Source organism: Aquarana catesbeiana, linkage group LG01 (genome assembly GCF_042186555.1).
Source record: "Aquarana catesbeiana isolate 2022-GZ linkage group LG01, ASM4218655v1, whole genome shotgun sequence".
NCBI classification, from domain to species: Eukaryota; Metazoa; Chordata; class Amphibia; order Anura; family Ranidae; genus Aquarana; species Aquarana catesbeiana.
The window spans coordinates 521,953,754-521,980,873 of NC_133324.1; the positions used below are offsets into that span (position 1 = coordinate 521,953,754).

At 46.3% G+C, this 27,120-nt stretch overlaps 2 protein-coding genes across 2 annotated transcripts in view; both read left to right on the top strand.

The window, feature by feature from the left end:
• The window catches only part of LOC141104615 (complexin-4-like), a 126,204-nt gene that overhangs the window by 47,343 nt on the left and 51,741 nt on the right, over window positions 1-27,120 (top strand). The window contains exon 2 of the mRNA XM_073594262.1: window positions 5,273-5,360. Coding sequence (XP_073450363.1) covers window positions 5,273-5,360 — 88 coding nt within the window. The remainder of the gene's footprint in view (window positions 1-5,272; window positions 5,361-27,120) is intronic.
• The window catches only part of RAX2 (retina and anterior neural fold homeobox 2), a 149,458-nt gene continuing 127,610 nt past the window's right edge, over window positions 5,273-27,120 (top strand). The window contains exon 1 of the mRNA XM_073594240.1: window positions 5,273-5,360. The gene's annotated coding sequence lies outside the window, so the exon portion shown is untranslated. The remainder of the gene's footprint in view (window positions 5,361-27,120) is intronic.

Consider the following 27,120-nt stretch of genomic DNA (forward strand, 5'->3'; position numbering starts at 1 on the left):
AATGAGACAGGCTGTCGGTCAGGTGTGATCAATTTTCAGTGATTGGCACCATAGCTTGTAGACTCTCTAACCTTCACACAGACCAAATAATATACACTGATTTGGGTTATTTTTTACCATATTACCAAGATATGTAGCAGTATACATTTTGGCCAAAATTTATGAAGAAAAATTACTAATTTGCAAAATTTTATAACAGAAACAAAGAAAAATTAATTACATTTTTTTCTATTATTTATAGCACAAAAAATAAAAAACCCAGAGGTGATTTACCCCCTTAATGACCAGGCCATTTTTGCGATACGGCACTGGGTTGCTTTAACTGACAATTGCGTGGTCATGTGATGTTGTACACAAACAATATTTTTTTCTTTTTTCCCACAAATTGAGTTTTATTTGGTGGTATTTGATCCCCTAAGCGGTTTTTATTTTTTGAGCTATAAACAAAGAGAGCGAAAATTTTGAAAAAACTCAATAATTTTTTACTTTTTGCTATAATAAATATCCCCCCCTCCCCCACAAAAAAAAAATCTACATCAGTTTAGGCCAATATGTATTCTACTACATATTTTTGGTAAAAAAAAAAAAAATCGCAATAAGTGTATATTAGTTTGCGCAAAAGTTATAGCTCCTACAAAATAGGGGATATATTTATGGCATTTTTATTCTAATTTTTTTTTTCTTTTTACTAGTAATGGCGGTGATCAGCAATCGCGGGTCGCTGGCCACACGCATGGGCTCCGGTGTCGCGCCGTGGGCGTGCACGAACCCGCATACCTCCTATAGCTCTTAAAGCGGCTGACGTACACCTATGGCAGTTTGCGCAGCCGTGCCAACCTGCTGCAGTATAATGACGGCGGCTGGTCGGCAAGCAGTTAAATGCCACCAAAAGAAATCTCTATTTGTGTGGAAAAAAAGAGTACAAAAAAAAATTTCATATGGGTTCACTGTTACATGACTGAGTAATTGTCTTTCAAAGTGTGACAGCACTGAAAGGTGAAAATTGGTCTGGTTAGGAAGGGGGTTTAAGTGCCCAGTGGGCAAGTGGTTAAAGGCAGGTGTCCCAATACTTTTGGTAATATAGTGTATATAAAATATATATATATATATATATATATATATATATATATATATATATATATATATATATATATATATATATATACATACATATACATACAGTGGGAACGGAAATATTCAGACCCCCTTAAATTTTTCACTCTTTGTTATGTTATATTGTGTTGTGTTGTGTTGTGTTGTTATATTGCAGCCATTTGCTAAAATCATTTAAGTTCATTTTTTTCCTCATTAATGTACACACAGCACCCCATATTGTTGAAAAAAAACACAGAATTGTTGACATTTTTGCAGATGTATTAAAAAAGAAAAACTGAAATATCACATAGTCCTAAGTATTCAGATCCTTTGCTCAGTATTTAGTAGAAGCACCCTATTGATCTAATACAGCTATAAGTCTTTTTGGGAAAGATGCAACAAGTTTTTCACACCTGGATTTGGGGATCCTCTGCCATTCCTCCTTGCAGATCCTCTCCAGTTCTGTCAGGTTGGATGGTAAATGTTGGGGACAGCCATTTTTAGGTCTCTCCAGAGATGCTCATTTGGGTTTAAGTCAGGGCTCTGGCTGGGCCAGTCAAGAACAGTCACAGAGTTGTTGTGAAGCCACTTCTTTGTTATTTTAGCTGTGTGCTTAGGGTCATTGTCTTGTTGGAAGGTAAACCTTCGGCCCAATTTGAGGTCCTGAGCACTCTGGAGAAGGTTTTCGTCCAGGGTATCCCTGTACTTGGCTGCATTCATCTTTCCCGCGATTGCAACCAGTCATCCTGTCCCTGAGGCTGGGTTCACACTGGTGCGACACGACAGCCGTCCTACTTTGGATCCGACTTTGCCCTGCGACATGAAGCCGGCATGTGTCCGACTTTCAATGAACGGGGATCCGACTTGGATCCCCGCCAATGTCGGCACTGTGTTTGGTATGAATCTTTAGGGGGGAACTGCGCGCCAAATTTTAAATAAAAAACCGGCATGGGTTCCCCCTCCAGAGGCATACCAGGCCCTTGGGTCTGGTATGGACCTTGAGGGGAACCCCCTACGCTGAAAAAACGGCGTGGGGGGTCGCCCCCAATCCATACCAGACCCTTATCCGAGCACGCAGCCCGGCCGGACAGGAATGGGGGTGGGGACGAGCGAGCGCCCCCCCCCCCCTCCTGAACCGTACCAGGCCGCATGCCCTCAACATGGGGGGTGGTGCCTTGGGGGAGGGGGCGCGCTGCGGCCCCCCCACCCCAAAGCACCTTGTCCCCATGTTGATGAGGACAAGGGCCTCTTCCCGACAACCCTGGCCGTTGGTTGTCGGGGTCTGCGGGCGGGGGGCTTATCGGAATCCGGGAGCCCCCTTTAATAAGGGAGCCCCCAGATCCCGGCCCCCCACCCTATGTGAATGAGTATGGGGTACAGCGTACCCCTACCCATTCACCTAGGAAAAAAGTGTCAATTTAAAAAAAAACACTACACAGATTTTTAAAGCATTTTATTAGACAGCTCCGGGGGTCCTCTTCCGACTTCGGGGGTCTCTCCGGTTCTTCTCCACGCTCTCCGGATCTTCTGCCGGGCTCCTCCGCTCTCTTCTGCTCTTTTGCCGCTCTTTTGCTAAAGCGGAGGAGCCTGGTCTTCAATCTTCTGCCTTCTGCCTTCTGCCTTCTGCCCTCTTCTCCTGATGTTGACACGACGCTCTCTGGGGCTAGAATGCTCTCTGTGCGCTCTGCTCTGACTTATATAGGCGGTGACCCCGCCCCCTTATGCCGTCACAGTCCCTGGGCATGCTGGGACTGTGACGTTTTAGGGGGCGTGGTCATCATTAAATTTCACACGTCATGCGACATGAGCTCCCAATGTCGGAGCGTTTGTCGGACCAGTGTGAACCCAGCCTGAAGGTGAAAAACACCCCCCGCAGCATGATGCTGCCCCCCCGCAGCATGATGCTGCCACCATGCTTCACTGTTGGGACTGTATTGGACAGGTGATGAGCAGTGCCTGATTTTCTCCACACATACCGCTTAGAACTAAGGCTGAAAAGTTCTATCTTGGTCTCATCAGACCAAAGAATCTTATTTCTCACCATCTTGGAGTCCTTCAGGTGTTTTTTTTTTTTTTAAGTGCAGCAGAAATTTTTTTTGTAACCTTGGCCAGATCTGTGCCTTGCCACAATTCTGTCTCTGAGCTCTTCAGGCAGTTCCTTTGACCTCATGATTCTCATTTGCTCTGACATGCACTGTGAGCTGTAAGGTCTTATATAGACAGGTGTGTGGCTCTCCTAATCAAGTCCAATCAGTATAATCAAACACAGCTGGACTCAAATGAAGGTGTAGAACCATCTCAAGGATGATCAGAAGAAATGGACAGCACCTGAGTTAAATATGAGTGTCACAGCAAAGGGTCTGAATACTTAGGACCATGTGATATTTCAGTTTTTCTTTTTTTTAATAAATCTGCAAAAATGTCAATTCTGTGTTTTTCTGTCAATATGGAGTGTTGTGTGTACATTAATGAGGAAAAAAATGAACTTAAATGATTTTAGCAAATGGCTGCAATATAACAAAGAGTGAAAAATTTAAGGGGGCCTGAATACTTTCCGTCCCCACTGTGTGTGTGTGTGTGTGTGTGTGTGTGTGTGTGTATATATATATATATATATATATATATATATATATATATATATATATATATATATATATATATATATATATATATATAATTTTTTTGGCTGTATGTCATAAACAGGCTTGGCATATAGACAAGGAATAAACTTTATATAGTCATTGTATTATAGTAATTGTATGTTGGTTTCCACCTGCAAAATAAATGCAGCTTTTGCAGTTCAAGGTGCTAGGAATGGCAGCTAAGAAGACAACTTAATGGTTACCATTAAAAAGTTTGTAAACCCTCAATGCATTCTATGCATTAAGGTGAAAAATCTTTTGTAGTGCAGCAGCCCCCTCAGAGCCTCTCCTTTCACTTACCAGAACCCGATCGATCCAGCGATGGGGACGAGCAGAGCCGCTCCAGTCCCTGCCTCGGGTCCTCATTGTCTGGATTGATAGCAGCAAGAGCATTGGCTTCCGCTGCTGTCATTCAAAGCCAGTGACACGGGAGCTGGGGGAGCCAGGCCGAGTCCTACTGTCTGTGTCAATGGACGCAGCAGCAGGACTCAGGAGCGCGTCCATACGGGTGCCCCCAGGGAATGCGGCTCTCCGTGGGGGACCCCATAAAAGGAGGATCGGGGCCCCTCTGTGCAAAACCCTTGCACAGAGGAGGCAAGTATGACATGTTTGTTAGTTTAAAAAAAAAAACAAACAAACAAACCTTTACAACCCCTTTAAGATCAGATCTGTGGGAGCAGTTGAGAGATAAGCTGTCACTGATAAACACAGAAGCCGGACTTCTGTGTTTACAAGTTATAGTGATGAGAAGGGAGCAGAAGGCCTGAGCCAGAGGTGGTGGAACTGAGTTCCACCAAGTTCCAGCTGAAAAAAACCCCTGATAAAGATACTATATACACCGCATCAAGTATTTTATTGCTAAGAACTCTAGTAAGTAAGATGGCAGGAAATTGTTCAGAGATTGTTTCTGGTCTGTTGTTCCAAAATCTCAAGATGTATTATGTGTTTTATACCGTATGTATTGTATTGTGCATGAAGGTATAGAGAGTGATTATATACATTTTCATCTGATTGTTTCATGTTTAAATAGAACTGTCGTAACTACTTTACTCCAACACCACGTGGTATAAATTATATACTGTACATTTTATGATGAGTGTATAAAATTTTATTCTTCTCAGGCATGCAAATGCAACCTAGACACTGATATTTACTTATTTTTAAGTTTTTGAATTGTGTCACAGTAATCCATTCTTTGAAAAGGTGACGTCACTAAGTAATTTGTAAATCTACATTGCAGTTAAAATATGTTGCTAATTACTATCCAGTAGCCAAAGGGATCTCTACAAAGCAAATAAAGCAGTTTTGTCAAAAACCGCATTTCTTATTTGCCCTGATGGCTCTTAGCCAGGGACAAGAGAAACAATTAAAGAGGTGACAGTATAAACCCTTGACAACTATAAATAACACATGATCCGAACATAAAACCTCTGCTTTCATAAAGTTTTGTTACATCTGTCCAAAGTCATAAGCAAGTTTGCCTATGCTTCTTCCCATATGTTGTTTAAGAGAAGTAATGATATGTGTTTACACAGGATAGAACGGGACCATGTCTTTGCACAGAAGAAAGCAGAGAGGGCAACAGTCAGAATGCATATGAGAGACAAGTACAGACTGCCACAGGTAAAAATAGCTTTCTAGCATCTGTGTTCAAGCTGTGTGCTTACATTCAACAAAACATGACTTAAAGTTCTGGTCTGAAAAAAAATATTTCTGCCATTTCTAATCACAGACCTGTTCAGATCTCACAATTGAATTTGTTTGTCCAAACCTGGGAAGTCTAATAATACACAGATTAGCTCATCTCACATTTGTTTAGTCTCCAAAGAGCGATCCACGGTGGGTCGCTTTTCAGAGTGCACTTAAGTAGCTGCCATCAGGTGGGTGAGTTTGACAGGCGGTGCTGCCAGTTAACCTGACATGCCACATTAAAGGGGTTGTAAAGGTAAAATTATTTTTTTTTAAAAATAACTAACATGTCATACTTACCTTCATTGTGCAGCTCGTTCTGCACAGAGTGGCCCCGAACCTGGTCTTCTGGGGTCCCTCTGCGGCTGTTTCAGCTCCTCCCCGCAAGCATTCACCACCTTAATGCGAGCTCCCTCGCATGGTGGTGAGTGCTTGCGGGCGCGCTCCCGTGATACAGCCGGCGGCTATAGCCGCTCGCTGTATCACTCGGCCCCGCCCCCCGGCGCGCCGCGTCATCGGATGTGATTGACAGCAGCGCGAGCCAATGGCTGCGCTGCTTTCAATCCATCCACTGCAGCCAATCAGCGACCAGGCTGAGCTGCAGTGGAGATGACGAGAACGAGCAGCGAAGATTCGAGGCGTCAGGTAAGTAAAACGGGGGGGCTGGGGGCGGCGGTATTGTCAAAAGTTTTTTCACCTTAATGCATAGAATGCATTAAGGTGAAAACATTTTTACCTTTACAACCCCTTTAAATTTGCCTTGTATGTGAACAGCCCTCTCCAGCTATATTGTAGACTTTAGGGGGCAGTAAAAACAGGTGGTTAAGCCCCCTGGCTGCATGCATCAAAGGGACCTTAACTAGGGATGACAGATAAAATTCACCACATTTATTTTCAAAGCAAAATTGTTATTGAAACTAGCCTAAATTTTGCCATGTGGACTCCCTAGGCCAGTGATGCCGAACCTTGGCACTCCAGATGTTTTGGAACTACATTTCCCATGATGCTCAACTACAATGCAGAGTGGAAGAGCATCATGGGAAATGTAGTTCCAAAACATGTGGGATGCCAAAGTTCGCCATCACTGCCCTAGGCAAATATTGATTTAAAAACAGATAATTTATCTTTTAGAAAATCTTCCTGTGCAGCTTTGCAAGCCCAGTGACACCCTTGCAAAGACCCTGGCAACCAATCAGTGAATGCTAATCACTCTCCCTTTATAAACCAGGATTCTTGCCTTCCCTCCCTCTGTGTGATGGTTACTAGTGGCACAGATAGCCAAGAGCCATCAGTGAGTGCATTATACAGATCACAACTGCAACAATTACTGTTTTACACAGAGTAGGGGGTACTATTGAGAACATTGATGTTTTACCAGGAAATAATAATGAGTGCATTAAAAAGAGCAGAACTGCAATAATGAGTGTGTTATAGATACTACAGTGGCATTAATGATTTACCAGGGGGAATTCATTCTAAAAATAAAAAAGGAACATTTACAGTATAAAATTGTAACATTGCGTGGAAACCAATATTAATAAAGCATAAAAGGTAACTCGATGGTGTCTATGTATAAAAACTTTGCTGAATGACAAACATCCACACACCCCAACAAAACTTGCGGTAATTTGTGTAATATAATTATCTCCTATTATAATCAACATCCAGTGACCACAATGAGGTTTTGTTCCTAATTGGCTTGATCGCCAAGTATAAATAAAGGAAAACAAAAAAAGAAAAACTAATGCAGTCACCACATTCAAGAATTGGTAAGCTGCAATATATTAAACTTTGTTTTTTGGGTATAGATGCACTTTAAAGACAACTTGTAATGAGAATCATAACTAGGACTTCACTAAAATTCTTCTGAAAATACTAGTTGCCTAGCTATCTCTAATTTTCTGTACTTTTTACATTATTACATGGGATATGAATAGGTGAGAGAGAGAGAAGAAGAGACAATTTGATGGATAATTCTGTCCCCTTACAGCAATACTACATCAATAGGACCTCTGGGAACCGTATTGTCAAGCAAATTCAACAGTTAGAATGTCACCCTGATTAACACCTGAGATGATTTTAATATCAAGCACATCCCACAAACATGATACACTATATTGGCAAAAGTATTGGGACGCCTGTTTTTACAGGAACGTGAACTTTAATGGCATCCAAGTCTTAGGCCATAGGGTTCAATATGGAGTTGGCCCACCCTTTGCCGTTATAACAGCTTCAACTCTTCTGGGAAGGCTGTCCACAAGGTTTAGGAGTGTGTCTAAGGGAATGTTTGACCATTCTACCATAAGCGCATTTGTGGGGTCAGACACTGATGTTGGACGAGAAGGCCTGGCTCGCAGTCTCAGATCTAATTCATCCCAAAGCTGTTCTATCAGGTTGAGGTCAGGACTCTGTGCAAGCCAGTCTTGTTCCTCCACCCCAAACTCGCTCATCCATGTCTTTACAGTGCCTTAAAAAGGTATTCATACCACCTTGAAATTTTCCACATTTTGTCATGTTACAACCAAAAACTTAAATGTATTTTATTGGGATTTTATGTTATAGACCAACACAAAGTGCCACATACAGTGGAGATAAAAAGTCTACACACCCCTGTTAAAATGTCAGGTTTCTGTGATGTAAAAACATGAGACATAGATAAATAATTTCAGAACTTTTTCCACCTTTAACCGGTTCAATACAGGGCATTTTCACCCCCTTCCTTCCCAGACCAATTGTTAGTTTTCAGCGATGTTGCAATTTATACGACAATTGCGCGGTCGTGCGACGCTGTACCCAAACAAAATTGATGTCCTTTTTTCCCCCACAAATAGAGCTTTCTTTTGGTGGTATTTGATCACCTCTGCGGTTTTTATTTTTTGCGCTATAAACAAAAGAAGAGCGACAATTTTGAAAAAAACACGATATTTTTTACTTTTTGCTATAATAAATATCCCAATTTTAAAAAAAAAAACAAATTTTTTCCTCAGTTTCGGCCGATACGTATTCTTCTACATATTTTTGGTAAAAAAAAATCGCAATAACCGTATATTGATTGGTTTGCACAAAAGTTATAGCGTCTATAAAATACGGGATAGATTTATGGCATTTTTTTAAAAAAAATTATTTTTTTTTTTTTTTTACTAGTAATAGCGGCGATCGCAATTTTTTTTCGTTACTGCGACATTATGGCAGACACATCGGACACTTTTGACACATTTTTGGGACCATTCACATTTATACAGCGATCAATGCTATAAAATTGCATTGATTACTGTGTAAATGTGATAGGCAGTGAAGGGGTTAACCACTAGGGGGCGGGGAGGGGTTAAATGTGCTTCTAACTGTAGGGGGAGGGGACGCTCAAGGGGAGGAGACCGATCAGTGTTCCTCCGTTCTGGGAACACAGATCGCTCTCCTCTGAGCTGACAGGACATGGATCTCTGTGTTTACACACAGAGATCCACGGTCCGGCCCGGTTAACGGGCAATCACGGGTGCCCGGCGGACATCGCGGCCGCCGGGCACACGCACCGGGAACCCGAGGCCGTCATATGACGTCCACCCAGGATGGGAGATCCCATCTGTGGACGTCATATGTACATACGCGGGTAGGGAAGTGGTTAATGTGACCTATAAACTTTACAACTCAATTGAAAAACAAACTAAAATATTTTAGGGGGGAGAAGTAAGAATAAAAAACTAAAATAATGTGGTTGCATACGTGTGCATACCCTCTTAAAACTGGGGATGTAGCTGTGTTCAGAATTAAGTAATCACATTCAAACTCATGTTAAATAGGAGTCAGTACACACCTGCCATAATTTAGAGTGCCTCTAATTAACCCCAAATAAAGTTCAGCTGTTCTAGTAAGTCTATCCTGACTTTTTCTTAGTCGCATCCTACAGCCAAAGCTATTGTCCGCAGAGAGCTTCCAAAGCATCAGAGGGGTCTCATTGTTAAAAGGTATAATCAGGAGAAGGGTACAAAACAATTTCCAAGGCATTAGATATACCATGAAACACAGAGAAGACAGTCATCATCAAGTAGAGAAAATATGGCACAACAGTGACATTACCAAGAACTGGACGTCCCTCCAAAGTTGTTGAAAAGACAAGAAGAAAACTGGTCAGGAAGGCTGCCAAGAGGCCCACAGCAACACTAAAAGAGCTGCAGAAATATCTGCCAAGTACTGGCTGTGTGATACATGTGACAAAATCTCCTGTATTCTTCATATGTCTGGGCTATGGGGTAGAGTGGCAAGATGGAAGCATTTTTTTATGAAGGAAAACATCCAAGCCCGGCTAAATTTTGCAAAAAACACATCTGAAGTCTCTCAAAAGCATGTGGGAAAATATGTTATCGTCTGATGAAACCAAGGTTGAACTTTTTTGGCTATAATTCCAAAAGATAGGTTTGGTGCAAAAACAACACTGCACATTACCAAAAGAACACCATACCCACAGTGAAGCATGGTGGTGGCAGCATCATGCTTTGTGGCTGTTTTTCTTCAGCAGGAACAGGGGCCTTAGTCAAGGTAGAGGGGATTATGAACAGTTCCAAATACCATTCAATATTGGCACAAAACCTTCAGGCTTCTGCTAGAAAGCTGAACATGAAGGGGAACTTCACCTTTCAGCATTAGAACGAACCAAAACATACATCCAAATCAACAAAGGCATGGCTTCATTAGAGGAAGATTAAAGTTTTGGAATGGCCCAGCCAGAGCCCAGAACTGAATCTGATTGAAAATCTGTGGGGTGATGTGCACAGGAGATGCCCTCGCAATCTAATGACCTAGCCGCCTGACAAGTCGCCTCCCATTCTGTACAATGGAACCGTTCTAATCGGAGCGACGCAAGTCGCTCCGACTTAGAAGAAAGGTTCCTGTACTACTTTGGGGGCGACTTGCATAGACTTCTATACAGAAGTCGTCTTGCAAGTCGCCGCGGCAGTCGTGTGCAGGTCGCCTCGGTGAGACGACCTGCAAGTCGTGCCGCTTCTAATGTGAACCGGCGCTAACAGATTTGAAATGTTTTTGCAAAGAAGAATGGGCAAATATTGCCAAGTCAAGATGTGCCATGCTGACTCATACCCAAAAAGACTGAGTGCTGTAATAAAATCAAAAGGTGCTTCAACAAAATATTAGTGTAAGGGTGTGCACACTTAAGCAACCATATTATTTTTTTTTTTTATTTTTACTTTCCTCCACCTAAAAGATTTCAGTTTGTTGTTCAATTGAGTTTGAGGCTGGGTTCACACTGGTGCGACACGACAGCCGTCCTACTTTGGATCCGACTTTGCCCTGCGACATGAAGCCGGCATGTGTCCGACTTTCAATGAACGGGGATCCGACTTGGATCCCCGCCAATGCCGGCACTGTGTTTGGTATGAATCTTTAGGGGGGAACTCCGCGCCAAATTTTAAATAAAAAACCGGCATGGGTTCCCCCTCCAGAGGCATACCAGGCCCTTGGGTCTGGTATGGACCTTGAGGGGAACCCCCTACGCCGAAAAAACGGCGTGGGGGGTCGCCCCCAATCCATACCAGACCCTTATCCGAGCACGCAGCCCGGCCGGACAGGAATGGGGGTGGGGACGAGCGAGCGCCCCCCCCCCCTGAACCGTACCAGGCCGCATGCCCTCAACATGGGGGGTGGTGCCTTGGGGGAGGGGGGCGCGCTGCGGCCCCCCCACCCCAAAGCACCTTGTCCCCATGTCGATGAGGACAAGGGCCTCTTCCCGACAACCCTGGCCGTTGGTTGTCGGGGTCTGCAGGCGGGGGGCTTATCGGAATCCGGGAGCCCCCTTTAATAAGGGAGCCCCCAGATCCCGGCCCCCCACCCTATGTGAATGAGTATGGGGTACAGCGTACCCCTACCCATTCACCTAGGAAAAAAGTGTCAATTTAAAAAAAAACACTACACAGATTTTTAAAGCATTTTATTAGACAGCTCCGGGGGTCTTCTTCCGACTTCGGGGGTCTCTCCGGTTCTTCTCCACGCTCTCCGGATCTTCTGCCGGGCTCCTCCGCTCTCTTCTGCTCTTTTGCCGCTCTTTTGCTAAAGCGGAGGAGCCCGGTCTTCGGTCTTCAATCTTCTGCCTTCTGCCTTCTGCCTTCTGCCTTCTGCCCTCTTCTCCTGATGTTGACACGACGCTCTCTGGGGCTAGAATGCTCTCTGTGCGCTCTGCTCTGACTTATATAGGCGGTGACCCCGCCCCCTTATGCCGTCACAGTCCCTGGGCATGCTGGGACTGTGACGTTTTAGGGGGCGTGGTCATCGGGTGATGACCACGCCCCCTAAAACGTCACAGTCCCAGCATGCCCAGGGACTGTGACGGCATAAGGGGGCGGGGTCACCGCCTATATAAGTCAGAGCAGAGCGCACAGAGAGCATTCTAGCCCCAGAGAGCGTCGTGTCAACATCAGGAGAAGAGGGCAGAAGGCAGAAGGCAGAAGGCAGAAGGCAGAAGGCAGAAGATTGAAGACCGGGCTCCTCCGCTTTAGCAAAAGAGCGGCAAAAGAGCAGAAGAGAGCGGAGGAGCCCGGCAGAAGATCCGGAGAGCGTGGAGAAGAACCGGAGAGACCCCCGAAGTCGGAAGAAGACCCCCGGAGCTGTCTAATAAAATGCTTTAAAAATCTGTGTAGTGTTTTTTTTTTAAATTGACACTTTTTTCCTAGGTGAATGGGTAGGGGTACGCTGTACCCCATACTCATTCACATAGGGTGGGGGGCCGGGATCTGGGGGCTCCCTTATTAAAGGGGGCTCCCGGATTCCGATAAGCCCCCCGCCCGCAGACCCCGACAACCAACGGCCAGGGTTGTCGGGAAGAGGCCCTTGTCCTCATCAACATGGGGACAAGGTGCTTTGGGGTGGGGGGCCGCAGCGCGCCCCCTCCCCCAAAGCACCAACCCCCCATGTTGAGGGCATGCGGCCTGGTACGGCTCAGGAGGGGGGGGGGCGCTCGCTCGTCCCCACCCCCATTCCTGTCCGGCCGGGCTGCGTGCTCGGATAAGGGTCTGGTATGGATTGGGGGGGACCCCCACGCCGTTTTTATCGGCGTAGGGGGTTCCCCTCAAGGTCCATACCAGACCCAAGGGCCTGGTATGCTCTTGGAGGGGGAACCCATGCCGGTTTTTTATTTAAAATTTGGCGCGGAGTTCCCCCTCAAGAACATCTGAGCACAAGTCGCGTGCCAAAGTCGGATCATGCAAGACGGCAATCCGACTTTGATCCGACTTCAATGATAGTCAATAGACTGAAGTAGGATCAAAGTCGGACCAAAGTAGTACAGGGAGCATTTCTAAAGTCGGAACGACTTGTGTCGGACCAGTTAGGACGGCTCCCATAGGGAAACATTAAATTTCACACGTCATGCGACATGAGCTCCCAATGTCGGAGCGTTTGTCGGACCAGTGTGAACCCAGCCTGACAGCTTATAGATCACATTAAGGCTGGGTTCACACTGGTCCGACAAACGCTCCGACATTGGGAGCTCATGTCGCATGACGTGTGAAATTTAATGTTTCCCTATGGGAGCCGTCCTAACTGGTCCGACACAAGTCGTTCCGACTTTAGAAATGCTCCCTGTACTACTTTGGTCCGACTTTGATCCTACTTCAGTCTATTGACTATCATTGAAGTCGGATCAAAGTCGGATTGCCGTCTTGCATGATCCGACTTTGGCACGCGACTTGTGCTCAGATGTTCTTGAGGGGGAACTCCGCGCCAAATTTTAAATAAAAAACCGGCATGGGTTCCCCCTCCAAGAGCATACCAGGCCCTTGGGTCTGGTATGGACCTTGAGGGGAACCCCCTACGCCGATAAAAACGGCGTGGGGGTCCCCCCCAATCCATACCAGACCCTTATCCGAGCACGCAGCCCGGCCGGACAGGAATGGGGGTGGGGACGAGCGAGCGCCCCCCCCCCTCCTGAGCCGTACCAGGCCGCATGCCCTCAACATGGGGGGTTGGTGCTTTGGGGGAGGGGGCGCGCTGCGGCCCCCCACCCCAAAGCACCTTGTCCCCATGTTGATGAGGACAAGGGCCTCTTCCCGACAACCCTGGCCGTTGGTTGTCGGGGTCTGCGGGCGGGGGGCTTATCGGAATCCGGGAGCCCCCTTTAATAAGGGAGCCCCCAGATCCCGGCCCCCCACCCTATGTGAATGAGTATGGGGTACAGCGTACCCCTACCCATTCACCTAGGAAAAAAGTGTCAATTTAAAAAAAAAACACTACACAGATTTTTAAAGCATTTTATTAGACAGCTCCGGGGGTCTTCTTCCGACTTCGGGGGTCTCTCCGGTTCTTCTCCACGCTCTCCGGATCTTCTGCCGGGCTCCTCCGCTCTCTTCTGCTCTTTTGCCGCTCTTTTGCTAAAGCGGAGGAGCCCGGTCTTCAATCTTCTGCCTTCTGCCTTCTGCCTTCTGCCTTCTGCCTTCTGCCCTCTTCTCCTGATGTTGACACGACGCTCTCTGGGGCTAGAATGCTCTCTGTGCGCTCTGCTCTGACTTATATAGGCGGTGACCCCGCCCCCTTATGCCGTCACAGTCCCTGGGCATGCTGGGACTGTGACGTTTTAGGGGGCGTGGTCATCACCCGATGACCACGCCCCCTAAACGTCACAGTCCCAGCATGCCCAGGGACTGTGACGGCATAAGGGGGCGGGGTCACCGCCTATATAAGTCAGAGCAGAGCGCACAGAGAGCATTCTAGCCCCAGAGAGCGTCGTGTCAACATCAGGAGAAGAGGGCAGAAGGCAGAAGGCAGAAGGCAGAAGGCAGAAGATTGAAGACCGAAGACCGGGCTCCTCCGCTTTAGCAAAAGAGCGGCAAAAGAGCAGAAGAGAGCGGAGGAGCCCGGCAGAAGATCCGGAGAGCGTGGAGAAGAACCGGAGAGACCCCCGAAGTCGGAAGAAGACCCCCGGAGCTGTCTAATAAAATGCTTTAAAAATCTGTGTAGTGTTTTTTTTTAAATTGACACTTTTTTCCTAGGTGAATGGGTAGGGGTACGCTGTACCCCATACTCATTCACATAGGGTGGGGGGCCGGGATCTGGGGGCTCCCTTATTAAAGGGGGCTCCCGGATTCCGATAAGCCCCCCGCCTGCAGACCCCGACAACCAACGGCCAGGGTTGTCGGGAAGAGGCCCTTGTCCTCATCGACATGGGGACAAGGTGCTTTGGGGTGGGGGGGCCGCAGCGCGCCCCCCTCCCCCAAGGCACCACCCCCCATGTTGAGGGCATGCGGCCTGGTACGGTTCAGGAGGGGGGGGGGCGCTCGCTCGTCCCCACCCCCATTCCTGTCCGGCCGGGCTGCGTGCTCGGATAAGGGTCTGGTATGGATTGGGGGCGACCCCCCACGCCGTTTTTTCGGCGTAGGGGGTTCCCCTCAAGGTCCATACCAGACCCAAGGGCCTGGTATGCCTCTGGAGGGGGAACCCATGCCGGTTTTTTATTTAAAATTTGGCGCGGAGTTCCCCCCTAAAGATTCATACCAAACACAGTGCCGGCATTGGCGGGGATCCAAGTCGGATCCCCGTTCATTGAAAGTCGGACACATGCCGGCTTCATGTCGCAGGGCAAAGTCGGATCCAAAGTAGGACGGCTGTCGTGTCGCACCAGTGTGAACCCAGCCTAAAAGGTGGAAAAAAATCTGAAACGGATTTATCTTTGTCTCATTTTTTTACATCACAGAAACCTGACATTTTAACAGGGGTGTGTAGAGTTTTCCTATCCACTGTAATTGCGACGTGGTAAGAAAATAATAAATGGTTTTCAAATATTTTTACAAATAAATATCTGAAAAGTGTGGTGTGCATTTGTATTCAGCCCCCTTTACTCTGATAACCCTAACTAAGACCCCTTTCACACTGAGGCAGTTTTCAGGCATTTTAGCACTTGAAATAGCCTCTAAAAAGCACCTGAAAACTGGCTCCCATTCTGTACAGTGTGTGCTTTCCCACTGGGGCGGTGCGCTTGTGGGACATTAGGAAAAGTCCTGCAAGCAGCATCTTTGGGGCAGCTTGGGAGCGCTGTATTTAGCGCTCCTAAAATACCACTGCCCATTGCACTGAATGGTCAGCGCTTTCAAAGCGCCTTAAAAGCTATTTGAAAGCACAGAAAAAACAGACTTTTTACCTTTTTTAAGGTAAAAACCGTGCCGCAAAAGCGCCGCTAATACACTGCTAAAAAAGCCCTACAAATGAGCGAGGCCCCACTAACAACACGGTGCTGCAGTGTGAAAGTCCTCTAAACACTAGTGGAACCAATTGCCTTCAGAGGTCACCTAATTAGTGTATAGAGTCCACCTGTGTGTAATTTAATCTCAGTATAGTATTGAACACAGATGCTTTAAAGCCTTCAGAGGTTTGTTAGAGAACCTTAGTGAACAAACAACATCATGAAGGGCAAGGAACACCCCAGCCAGGTCAGGGATAAAGTTGTGAAGAAGTTTAAAGCAGGGTTAGGTTATAAAAAAAATATCCCAAGCTATGAACATCTCACAGAGCACTGTTCAATCCATCATCTGAAAATGGAAAGAGTATGGCACAACTGTAAACCTACCAAGACATGGCCGTCCACCTAAACTGACAGCCCAGGCAAGGAGAGCATTAATCAGAGACACAGCCAAGAGGCCCATGGTAACTCTGGAAGAGCTGCAGAGATCCACAGCTCAGGAGGAGAATCTGCCCACAGGACAACTTTTAGTTGTGCACTCCACAAATCTGGCCTTTATGGAAGAGTAGCAAGAAGAAAGCCATTGTTGAAAGAAAGCCATAAGAAGTCCCGTTTGCGGTTTGCGAGAAGCCATGTGGGGGACACAGCAAACATGTGGAAGAAGGTGCTCTGGTCAGATGAGACCAAAATTGAACTTTTTGGCCTAAAAGCAAAACGCTATCTGTGGCAGAAAACTAACACTGCACATCACCCTGAACACACCATCCCCACTGTGAAATGTGGTGGTGGCAGCATTATGGGGATGCTTTTCTTCAGCAGGGACAGGGAAACTGGTCAGAGTTGATGGGAAGATGGATGGAGCCAAATACAGGGCAATCTTAGAAGAAAACATGTTAGAGTCTGCAAAAGACTTGAGACTGGGGCGGAGGTACACCTTCCAGCGGGACAACAACCCTAAACATACAGCCAGAGCTACAATGGAATGGTTTAGATCAAACCATATTCATGTGTTAGAATGGCCCAGTCAAAGTCCAGACCTAAATCCAATTGAGAATCAGTGGCAAGAATTGAAAATTGCTGTTCACAGACGCTCTCCATCCAATCTGACAGAGCTTGAGCTATTTTGCAAAGAAGAATGGGCAAAAAGTTCACTCTAGATGTGCAAAGCTGGTAGAGACATACCCAAAAAGACTTGCAGCTGTAATTGCAGCGAAAGGTGGTTCTACAAAGTATTAACTCAGGGGGACCAGAATACAAATGTACGCCACACTTTTCAGGTATTTATTTGTAAAAAAATTTAAAAACTATTTATAATTTTCCTTCCACTTCACAATTATATGCCACTTTGTGTTGGTCTATCACATAAAATCCCAATAAAATACATTTACGTTTTTGGTTGTAACATGACAAAATGTGGAAAATTTCAAGGGGTGTGAATACTTTTTCAAGGCACTGTATGGACCTTGCTTTGTGTACTGGTCCAAATGATTTGGTGGAGGGGGGATTATGGTGTGGGGTTGTTTTTCAGGGGTTGGACTTGGCCCCTTAGTTCCAGTGACAGGAACTCTTAAGGCATCAGCATACCAATACATTTTGGACAATTTCATGCTCCAAACTTTGTGGTAACAGTTTGGAAATGGCCCCTTCCTATTTCAACATGACTGCGCACCAGTGCACAAAGTAAGGTTGATAAAGACATGGATGAGTGAGTTTGAGGTGGAGGAACTTTACTGGGCTGCACAGAGTCCTGACCTCAACCCGATAGAACACTTTTGGAATGAATTGCAGCGGAGACTGCAAGCCAGGCCTTCTTATCAGTGCCTGACCTCACAAATGCGCTTCTGGAAAAATAGTCAAACATTCCCATAGACACACTCCTAAACCATGTGGACAGCCTTCCCAGAAGAGTTGAAGCTGTTATAGCTGCAAAGGGTTGGCCAACTCAATATTGAACTCTACGGACTAAGACTGGGATGCCATTAAAGTTCATGTGCATGTAAAGGCAGGCATCCCAATACTTTTGACAGTTAGGGACGTTTTTTAATAGATTTAATTTATACTTGTTCACACATAGGCTCTGGGCAAAGCTCAGTAGTATAATGTCAATACATAAGCTTCATATAATGTTCACGCTGAATAACATTTTCAGTAGTATACAATAAGTCTAAAACGTAATTATCAAGCTTCAACTAGATTAACATATCTATAGCCTTGATTGATGGCTCAAAATTTCCCTGAGCGCTGTCTCTTTTTTTTTATTATTAAAAGTAGGAAATGTATAGTTTGATATGTATAAATTGAAATGTATAGTTGAAAAAGCAGAAAAATATCTTTCTATTCCAGACATAAGGTATTCAAGGTATATACATAGATATGAATTATGGATGAGAATTAGTTTGGGGAAAAGTAGTCTTTGGACACACAATAATCCAATAAAACACAAGGAAAACCCCAAGTTTACCACACAGTTTGAAAGTTGTGGGTGTGAGTACTAGCAATGTTAAAACGGAACGCAACTGTATTTGAACACCACAAAAACACTTTAATTAATTTTCAATATTTAGAGCAAACTCACCCATCCATCCATGTCTCCATGTTTTATTTTGTTAAGAAATCACTTTAAAAAACACCCCCCTAACAGTTCTAGCCATGTCCATCTTGAATAAGGGCAGATGATTCATGTAGCATTTACTTCCTGGAATCCAGGATTCCATTCCTTAGCTCAGGAATGCAAACATGCACAGTAGAGAAAGCTCCTCCTCTCTCCAGGTGAAATAAAAAAAAAAAATACTAGTGAACACTCATGATATACCATATAACATCATTTTAGCCTAGGCCAGAAACCAGGAAGCAACTGCCTTCCTCTGGATCAACTGTGGGTATAAAATTGGGTATATTGGATTGTACGATATTTTTTATTTTATTTATTTATTGTTTTTAAGGTTGAACTGGATGGACTTGTGTCTTTTTTCAACCTGACTAACTATGTAACTATGACCCAAGGAGTATAAGGAGAGATATATAAATCCTAAATTATGGATTTTAAGGTCACTCAGAAAATATCCAAGGTCAAACTCCATATTTAACCCACCCGCCACTAACAATCCTAGCTGGTGTATCCACCACAATTCCCATTTGCTTAATTCCCTTACAAAATTGTTTCTCTCCAACAGGGGCGGCTCCAGCCCAAATTTTTTGGGTGCTGTGCAGGTGCTGGAAGAAAAAGCGAAGGTGCTGATGTAGCACAAAAATTTGCATGTGTGGGCGTGGCCAAAGGGTCGGTGTGGCTAAAATGTGTGTGGCCAAATGTGAGTGATTCTTCCCGATCTTTAGCTTGTAGTGTGCCACCTTTCCCTCTTTGTATAGGCTAAAAAGAGCCTGGAGGTACACTGAAGAGATTGTGAAGTAAAATAAGTTCCATTGAGGCCAACAATTATAGCCCCCAGCATATGTCAGGGCCAGGAATAACCTCAAATCAGTGGGGTAGTTAAGTATAAAAAGTCAACAACCACAAAGAAGCCAGAGAACTAACTCTAAAAACTCAGTCACACATTGAAAACAGGCCATGCAGTCAGGCCAAAACCCAAAATGTGCTAAAGCTAATTATTACACAATGTACGCCACAATAATTCAAAGAAAGCAGTAAAAGCATAAAAACTATCAATAAATAATATATAAATTTAAATATGTGATAAAAGCGATAAAAATTGAATCTATGCATACATCTAAAGTGCAACGTGCAACACAAGTGACCCCTATTAGAATTTCACATCAACAAAGTTCAGTAGAATTGTCTGCAAGCAGAGTGAATCCTTTGCAACCTATTAGCAGCTACCACCATCACCCACTGGGTGAGAGTTCAGCCTGCTTACTAGAGGTTAAGGCCTTAGATAGCAGGCCCAACAATGCTTGGTCATGTCCCACGGACAATCAGCATACCACCAACCGACCTCAGATAGTTAATCTTCCTCCAGCATTACCTGCATCAGGGATTGTTCCTACAATAATTCACAGCAGCCAGGCCAGCAATTGTATACATACAAATACAAAGAGCTGCCAAACAATTTCTAATACTGTTCAGCCAGCCTTATGATCCAGGCACCCCTGCCAGAGAGCAAAATCGGGTTGTGACCTTACTGATCTCCACTGCAGTTAAAGAAAACCTACCACCTCCTCCTCCTCAAATGTAAATGAGCCGTTACATTGATTGGTGGCATATATATTTATCAGGTTAGAAATTTTTTTTTTTTAATGGTAACATGAGGGAGAGTGTTTAGAGGGAAAGTTCACTTTTCTTATAATGAGATATACTGTGACACCACACCAGCAATGTTGGGGCTCATTTGCACTAGCGGTTAGGCAATTGAATCAGCCTTTTCACAACCTGTCAAACATGCTTAGATCACTTTTTAGAGGAACAGTGGTGCCTGTTCCACCTGTAAAACAGCCCTTAGCTGCATTTGACGGTGGTACGTGAGACTGGGGTTGGTAAAACACTGTGGTTGAGTCACACTTTTACCTTCCCCAATCCCTATTCCCTTTAGCTGCAGAGGTAGCAGCCAAAGGTTTACACATTGCATGTTGTGCCAATAATCTGATACTGTGCATCTGTATGGGCTCAATAGTATCTTTATGGGCTCAATAGCATCTTTATGCTATTGTGCCTATAAAGCTGTTATTGTGCCCACATAGCTTTTACTGTGCCCTATCATGCCCACTGACCTTAACTTCTTGCAGAACTTCCAGCAGCTGTGGATCTCACTACCAGAAATGAGAGGCGGACTGCTATTGGTATCACTCCACCCGACATTGCAGCCGGAACTATGGATGAGGCATTGGTTCATGAGGCAGGCTTGATGCCCCCGCGGCCCTCTGCTCCCTCCTGCCCTGCTTTTCTTGTTCTGTGGCTGGCCGCCGCCTTCATCCACAATCTGTGCCAGAAGGTCGGTAAGCCCAGGACCAATCTACCAGTCACCTGGATGCGATCGACTGGTAGATCGTGGTCCATGGGTTGCCGACCTGGGCTCTATAGTAAACATGATTTTAAACATGAGAAAGGAATACTTGGTGTCTGTGTTCCCTCTGGCACTGCCCCTGAGCATTTTATAACAACAACCTCCCGGTGTGTAAATATACACAACATACAGTATATAGGGAATGCTTTCCTCTGTTTCCTTCACTGCCTACACTAAACCAAGGAGCTGTGACTGTCCAGGCTATTGCAGAATTTGGTTCTCCCCTCCCTGAAGCAATGTACAGAAAAAAGACTCACATGGGTGTTTAATAGCTGAGGGGTCATTTTGGCTTCTTCTTGCTCTGGCATTGAAAATCATTTTTGGAGTGTGCTGCGAGTATAGGTGTATGGAAAACACATGGAGTGTGCAGCAAGCATAGGAGGTGTATGAAAAACGCATGGAGTGTGCAGCGAGCATAGGAGGTGTATGGAAAATGCATGGAGTGTGCAGCGAGAATAGGAGGTGTATGTGAAATGCATGGAGTGTGCAGTAAGCATAGGAGGTGTGCGGGGAATGCATGGAGTGTGCAGCGAGCATAGGGAGTGTGTGGGAAATGCAGGGAGTGTACAGCGAGCATAGGGGGTGTATGGGGATACATGGAGTGCGCCACGTTAAGAGTGCACAGCTGAGGGGTGCGCTATTTACATAAATTTACAAAGTGCAAGATTCAGGCTTGTGCTACTCACAAAGTGCAGGGTTATGGTGTTCCCTACACACACACAATGCAGGGTTCAGGAGTGCGCTACACGCAATGCAGGGTTCAGGAGTGTGCTACGCACACAATGCAGAGATCAGGAGTGCCTTACATACACAATGCAGAGATCGGGAGCGTCTTACATACACAATGCAGAGATCAGGAGTGCACTACGCACACGATGCAGGAATCAGCAGTGCGCTATGTACACAATGCGGGGATCAGCAGTGCGCTACGGACACAATGCGGGGATCAAGAGTGTGCTATGCACAATGTGGGGATCAGAAATGCACTATGCACACAATGCAGGGATCAGGAGTGTGCTACGCACACAATGCAGGGATCAGGAGTGCGCTACGCACACAATGCAGAGATGAGGAATGTGCTACGCAATCGATGCGGGGTTCAGGAGTGCACTACACACAATGCAGGGTTCAGGAGTGCGCTACGCATACAATGCAGGGTTAAGGAAAGAGATGCGTAGACAGCGCAGAAATCAGGAGTGCACTACGCACACAATGCAGAGATCAGGAGTGCCTTACATACACAATGCAGAGATCAGGAGTGCACTATGCACATGATGCAGAGATCAGGAGTGTCTTACATACATGATGCAGAGATCAGGAGTGCACTACGCACACGATGCAGGAATCAGCAGTGCGCTATGTACACAATGCGGGGATCAGGAATGCGCTACGGACACAATGCGGGGATCAAGAGTGTGCTACGGACACAATGCGGGGATCAGGAGTGCTCTATAAGCACAATGCGGGGATCAGGAGTGCGCTATGCACACAATGCGGGGATCAGGAGTGCGCTACGCACACAATGTGGGGATCAGGAGTGTGCTACGCACAAAATGTGGGGATCAGGAATGTGCTACGCACACAATGCGGGGATCAGGAGTGCGCTACTCACACAATGCGGGGATCAAGAGTGCACTACGCACACAATGCGGGGATCAGGAGTGCGCTCTCTTCACAATGCGGGGATCAGGAATGTGCACTACGCACACAATGCAGGGTTCAGGAGTGCGCTCTCTTCACAATGCAGGGATCAGGAGTGCGCAACACACACAATGCAGGGATCAGGAGTGTGCAACACACACAATGCAGGGATCAGGAGTGTGCTCTCTTTACAATGCAGGGATCAGTAGTGCACTCTCTTCACAATGCAGGGATCAGTAGTGCGCTCTCTACACAATGCAGGGATCAGAAGTGTGCTCTCTGCACAATGCGGGGATCAGAAGTGCGCTCTCTGCACAATGCGGGGATCAGAAGTGCGCTCTCTGCACAATGTGGGGATCAGAAGTGCGCTCTCTGCACAATGCGGGGATCAGAAGTGCGCTCTCTGCACAATGCGGGGATCAGAAGTGCGCTCTCTACACAATGCGGGGATCAGAAGTGCGCTCTCTGCACAATGCCGGAATCAGAATTGCGCTCTCTGCACAATGCGGGGATCAGAAGTGCGCTCTCTACACAATGCAGGGATCAGAAGTGTGCTCTCTGCACAATGCGGGGATCAGAAGTGCGCTCTCTGCACAATGCGGGGATCAGAAGTGCGCTCTCTGCACAATGCGGGGATCAGAAGTGCGCTCTCTGCACAATGCAGGGATCAGAAGTGCGCTCTCTGCACAATGCGGGGATCAGAAGTGCGCTCTCTACACAATGCGGGGATCAGAAGTGCGCTCTCTACACAATGCGGGGATCAGAAGTGCGCTCTCTACACAATGCGGGGATCAGAAGTGCGCTCTCTACACAATGCGGGAATCAGGAGTGCGCTCTCTACACAATGCGGGGATCAGGAGTACGCTCTCTACACAATTCGGGGATCAGAAGTGCACTCTCTACATAATGCGGGGATCAGCAGTGCGCTATGTACAAGAGCTCCGGTCTGTTACTAAAGTGTGGGAAATATAGGGTTAGTATAATGCTGTCAGAATATCTTTAATTTGTCAATCTATTCTTCTTGTATTGTGACACCAGTGATGAGGAATGGGTGGTCTGATGGATGAATGAATGGATGAATAAATAGATGAATGGATGAGTGAATGAATTGATGGATGGATGGATGGATGAGTGAATGAATGGATGGATAAGTGGATGGATGAATGGATAGATGAATGGATGGATGGATGAGTGAATGGATGGATGAGTAAATGAAAGGATAGATGAATGGATGGATAAACGGTTGAATAAATGGATAAATGGATGAGTGAGTGAATGGATGGATAGATGGAATACAAAAAAGGATAAATGGCGCTAGAACATACAAACATGCATATAAAGAGTCCAAAGTAAATGTGAAAAAAATGTGAAAAAACATCCAGGGTGTGATAGTCAATAAAATTATATATATATAGAAAAATTGTATGTATATATATATATATAAAAAAAGTCACTGAAATTAAAGATCTGATAAAAAGCACCAGCGGCAGCTCACTTGAGAGTGGAAGCAGGCAACTCTGAAAAATGTCTGTTTCTCTCTCAAGGGGCTTGAGACATCATCACCTCTGTTGCCTAGTTACTGACTCCATAGCTCCCATAAAAGGACACCTGTTGTATTAGCCTATCGGATCTGAAGAGAATGCGGAAGCATTGAAACGCGCCATCCAACACGTCCATACGTCACTTCCGCTTTGTTGGTTCCTGGACTAAGTGCCTTGCGTTCCACGCTTGTCTTCCGGTTCCTGTCTACTGCGACGGCTGTGGCTCTCCATGTCCACTTAGACGCTGGTTGTCTTTGCGGACACCTCCATCGTTTTGCAGCCCAGCACCCAGCGATGACCCCGGTGACTACTTGCACATCCTAACGTGGACAGCGCTTCCAGGAGAACCTGCACCATGCACTTTGCCCACATCTGAGGAGGACGTCCCTGGACCCATTACTTGTCCTTGCCTTAACCTATTTCATCTTTGTGAGTAGCCATTTGGCTGTTTGTCCGTTTATAATTATCTCATTAAAGTTTCATGATACTGCACTTAGATTGGCGCTTCTTGCTGTTTTTTACGATGGATAGATGGATAACTCAAAAATCCTGCATTTTCTACTTGTCAGTCTCTGTAAGAACCTTATGACTTGTGCTGGCAGCGAGGAATGCAGGTGCCAGAATACAGGATGGGTAGATAAACCATCTTGTTCTCCTCTGCTAACCTTCCCTCACTGTAGAAACCAGCTTGTTCTCTCCATGCTGGCAGCATTGCAGACAAACACAACTCACTGTTTGTCAATGCTGGGGCTGAGGAATGTGTCCCCCATAGCAGGCTGTGTCCTCTCCTCTCCCCTCTTTCTCTCCAGCTGCCGAATCTCCTCTTCTCAGAAATCATAGAAGATGGGCTGGGGGAAGGGGGCGGGTACAGTCTTTACCATTGGCTGAGGAGGCAGCAGAGAGGTGGATATCCATCCGCCTCTAAAATTAGTCTGTGCCTGTGTCTTGCCAAGAAAGTTCCCCCGGCGGATAAGGACCCCCCTCTACTGCGCAGGCACAGCGCCTGTGCAGTAGGAACAACAAGGGAGCCGCCGAAAAGAGCCAAAGCTGAACACCTGAGTCAGCTGTACACGGCGCCTGTGCACTACATTCTACCCTATGTCCACGTTAAAGCCCCACCATCCAATATAGACATAGAGTTAGAATAATAATATGCCGAGTGCAGCGAGGCCGTGCCCAAAGCGTGCGAGCGGCGTGTTACAAACTCTTTTTTATTAAAATAGTCTTCGCATGCAGGCACCATGTACAGCTGACTCCGGTGTTCAGCTTCGGCTCTTTTCGGCGGCTCCCTTGTTGTTCCTACTGCGCAAGCGCTGCACCTGCGCAGTAGGGGTCCTTATCCGCCCAGGGGAACTTTTTCGGCAGAACACCGGGTCTAGCTAAAGATTATCGGCTTCTGCGGCCGCAGCTGTTGTACCCTTCCACAACAAAAAAAGAGTCCCCAGCTTCCAGACAGCAATAGAGAACATATAGGCAAGGAAAAGACAAACAAAAATCACTAACCATGTGGATTTTGGGGCTGCTATGGAAGTGCTTAAATCATTTTTGGGGAGGCTTGAGCAACCCCAAGCACCCACCTGGCGCCGCCCCTGCCCTCCAATGATGTTTAGGGGCCTCCACACCCTAAAATTGCAATCCTCTGGGATCTTGATTATGTTTGTCCTTAAAGTGTACCAACAAATAATGCTTGTCAAATCCCTTACTAATATTTTTGACATGTTCATTAATCCTCTCCTTTAAATCAGGACCGTATTTAACACAGGGCAAATGGAGCAGCTGCCCTGGGCCCTGTCATTGTTATGGGGCCCAAAGCAGCTGCTCCCTGAGCCTGCAAATTGGTTTCCCGGTGAAGCCAAGCAGCCAATTCAGGGGTGGACTGACCATTTGAACACTGTTTGCGGCCAGCAGGGGGCCCCATAAGAGGCTCTTGGTTTCTTTATTGAGTTGCCGTGCCATCTGGCGGAACAATAGACAGCAGGCCATGACCTTCTCACCTGCCTCACCATCACTACCAGCCCAAACTCGGTCCCCTCCTGCGAGCATTAAATCTCACATCACACTGGATTGGCAGTCTTGTGACCAGCGGTGAGCCAGTGTACTCTTCAGATGGTCCACATGGAAGGGGCTTGTGGGGAGTAGGCTGCTGGACTCACATTACAGGTGCCTGTCTGAGGGGTGCAGGAAGATAGCGGCCTGCAGGTGAGACGTGTGGAGTTGGTGAGTGTCACCCAACCCCCATCACACCCTGTACACACCAGCCTGCATCTGTCACCACCCATCATATGCCTGTATTGTGTACAGTCACACCCAGGGCTCTGTCACCCTCCTGTCAGCAGCCAACTCTGTCTAATTGATGCTTGCTCTTCCCCCTCCCTCTGTCTAAGCAGAACAAGCAGCCAATCAGTGGAGACTTGAGGGGCATGATGGGTCATGTAGTCCCAAGGAATGAACTATTCACTGAAGTCCATAGTGCCTGATTATACCCTGCTTTTAAAGACGGAGGGAGCAAGATTTGCCCAGGCAAAATTTCACCAGGACAGAGCTGTGTTCTGGGGGAGTTAGTGAGAGGAACATGTGGTACAGTTCCTCCCCAGAGAGAGACTGATCTGTTGAAAAACAACCAAGCAAGTACCATGTGGGGGGAGACTGCAAGAGCGAGAGGACCATCTTGACGAGCCACTGCCAGGCTACAAACCTTTCTGCACTGCCTACTGTAGTAGTCATGGGCAACCCCAGAATCCTGATTGAAGGGACCACTGCTGCTGTGTCGCTGGATCTGGTAAGAGTGCTTTTGCAGGCTACTTGCTACCACCGCCAGAGAATGAGCCATTAGGAACTACCTAACCAGCTACCTTATAGCTGTGGTACCAGTAGCGGAACTCCCAGGATCGGAACTCCCAGGAGAGAGACTGATCTGTTGAAAAACAACCAAGCAAGTACCATGTGGGGGAGACTGCAAGAGTGAGAAGACCATCTTGCCGAGCCACTGCCAGGCTACAAACCTTGCTGCACTGCCTACTGTAGTAGTCATGGCCACCCCCTCAACAGCCTGGCGCTCCAGTGAGCGCTGAAGAGGCAGATCCAGTGACTGGACAAAAATATGAATGCAATCTATACACTAGGGGGGACACCTCTGGGGAAATCTAGGATGGGAAAGGACCCGGGGGTCCTAGTAGATGATAGGCTCAGCAATGGCATGCAATGCCAACTTGCTGCTAACAAAGCAAACAGAATATTGGCATGAATTAAAAAGGGGATTAACTCCAGGAATAAAGCGATAATTCTCCCACTCTACAAGACTCTGGTCCAGCCGCACCTGAAGT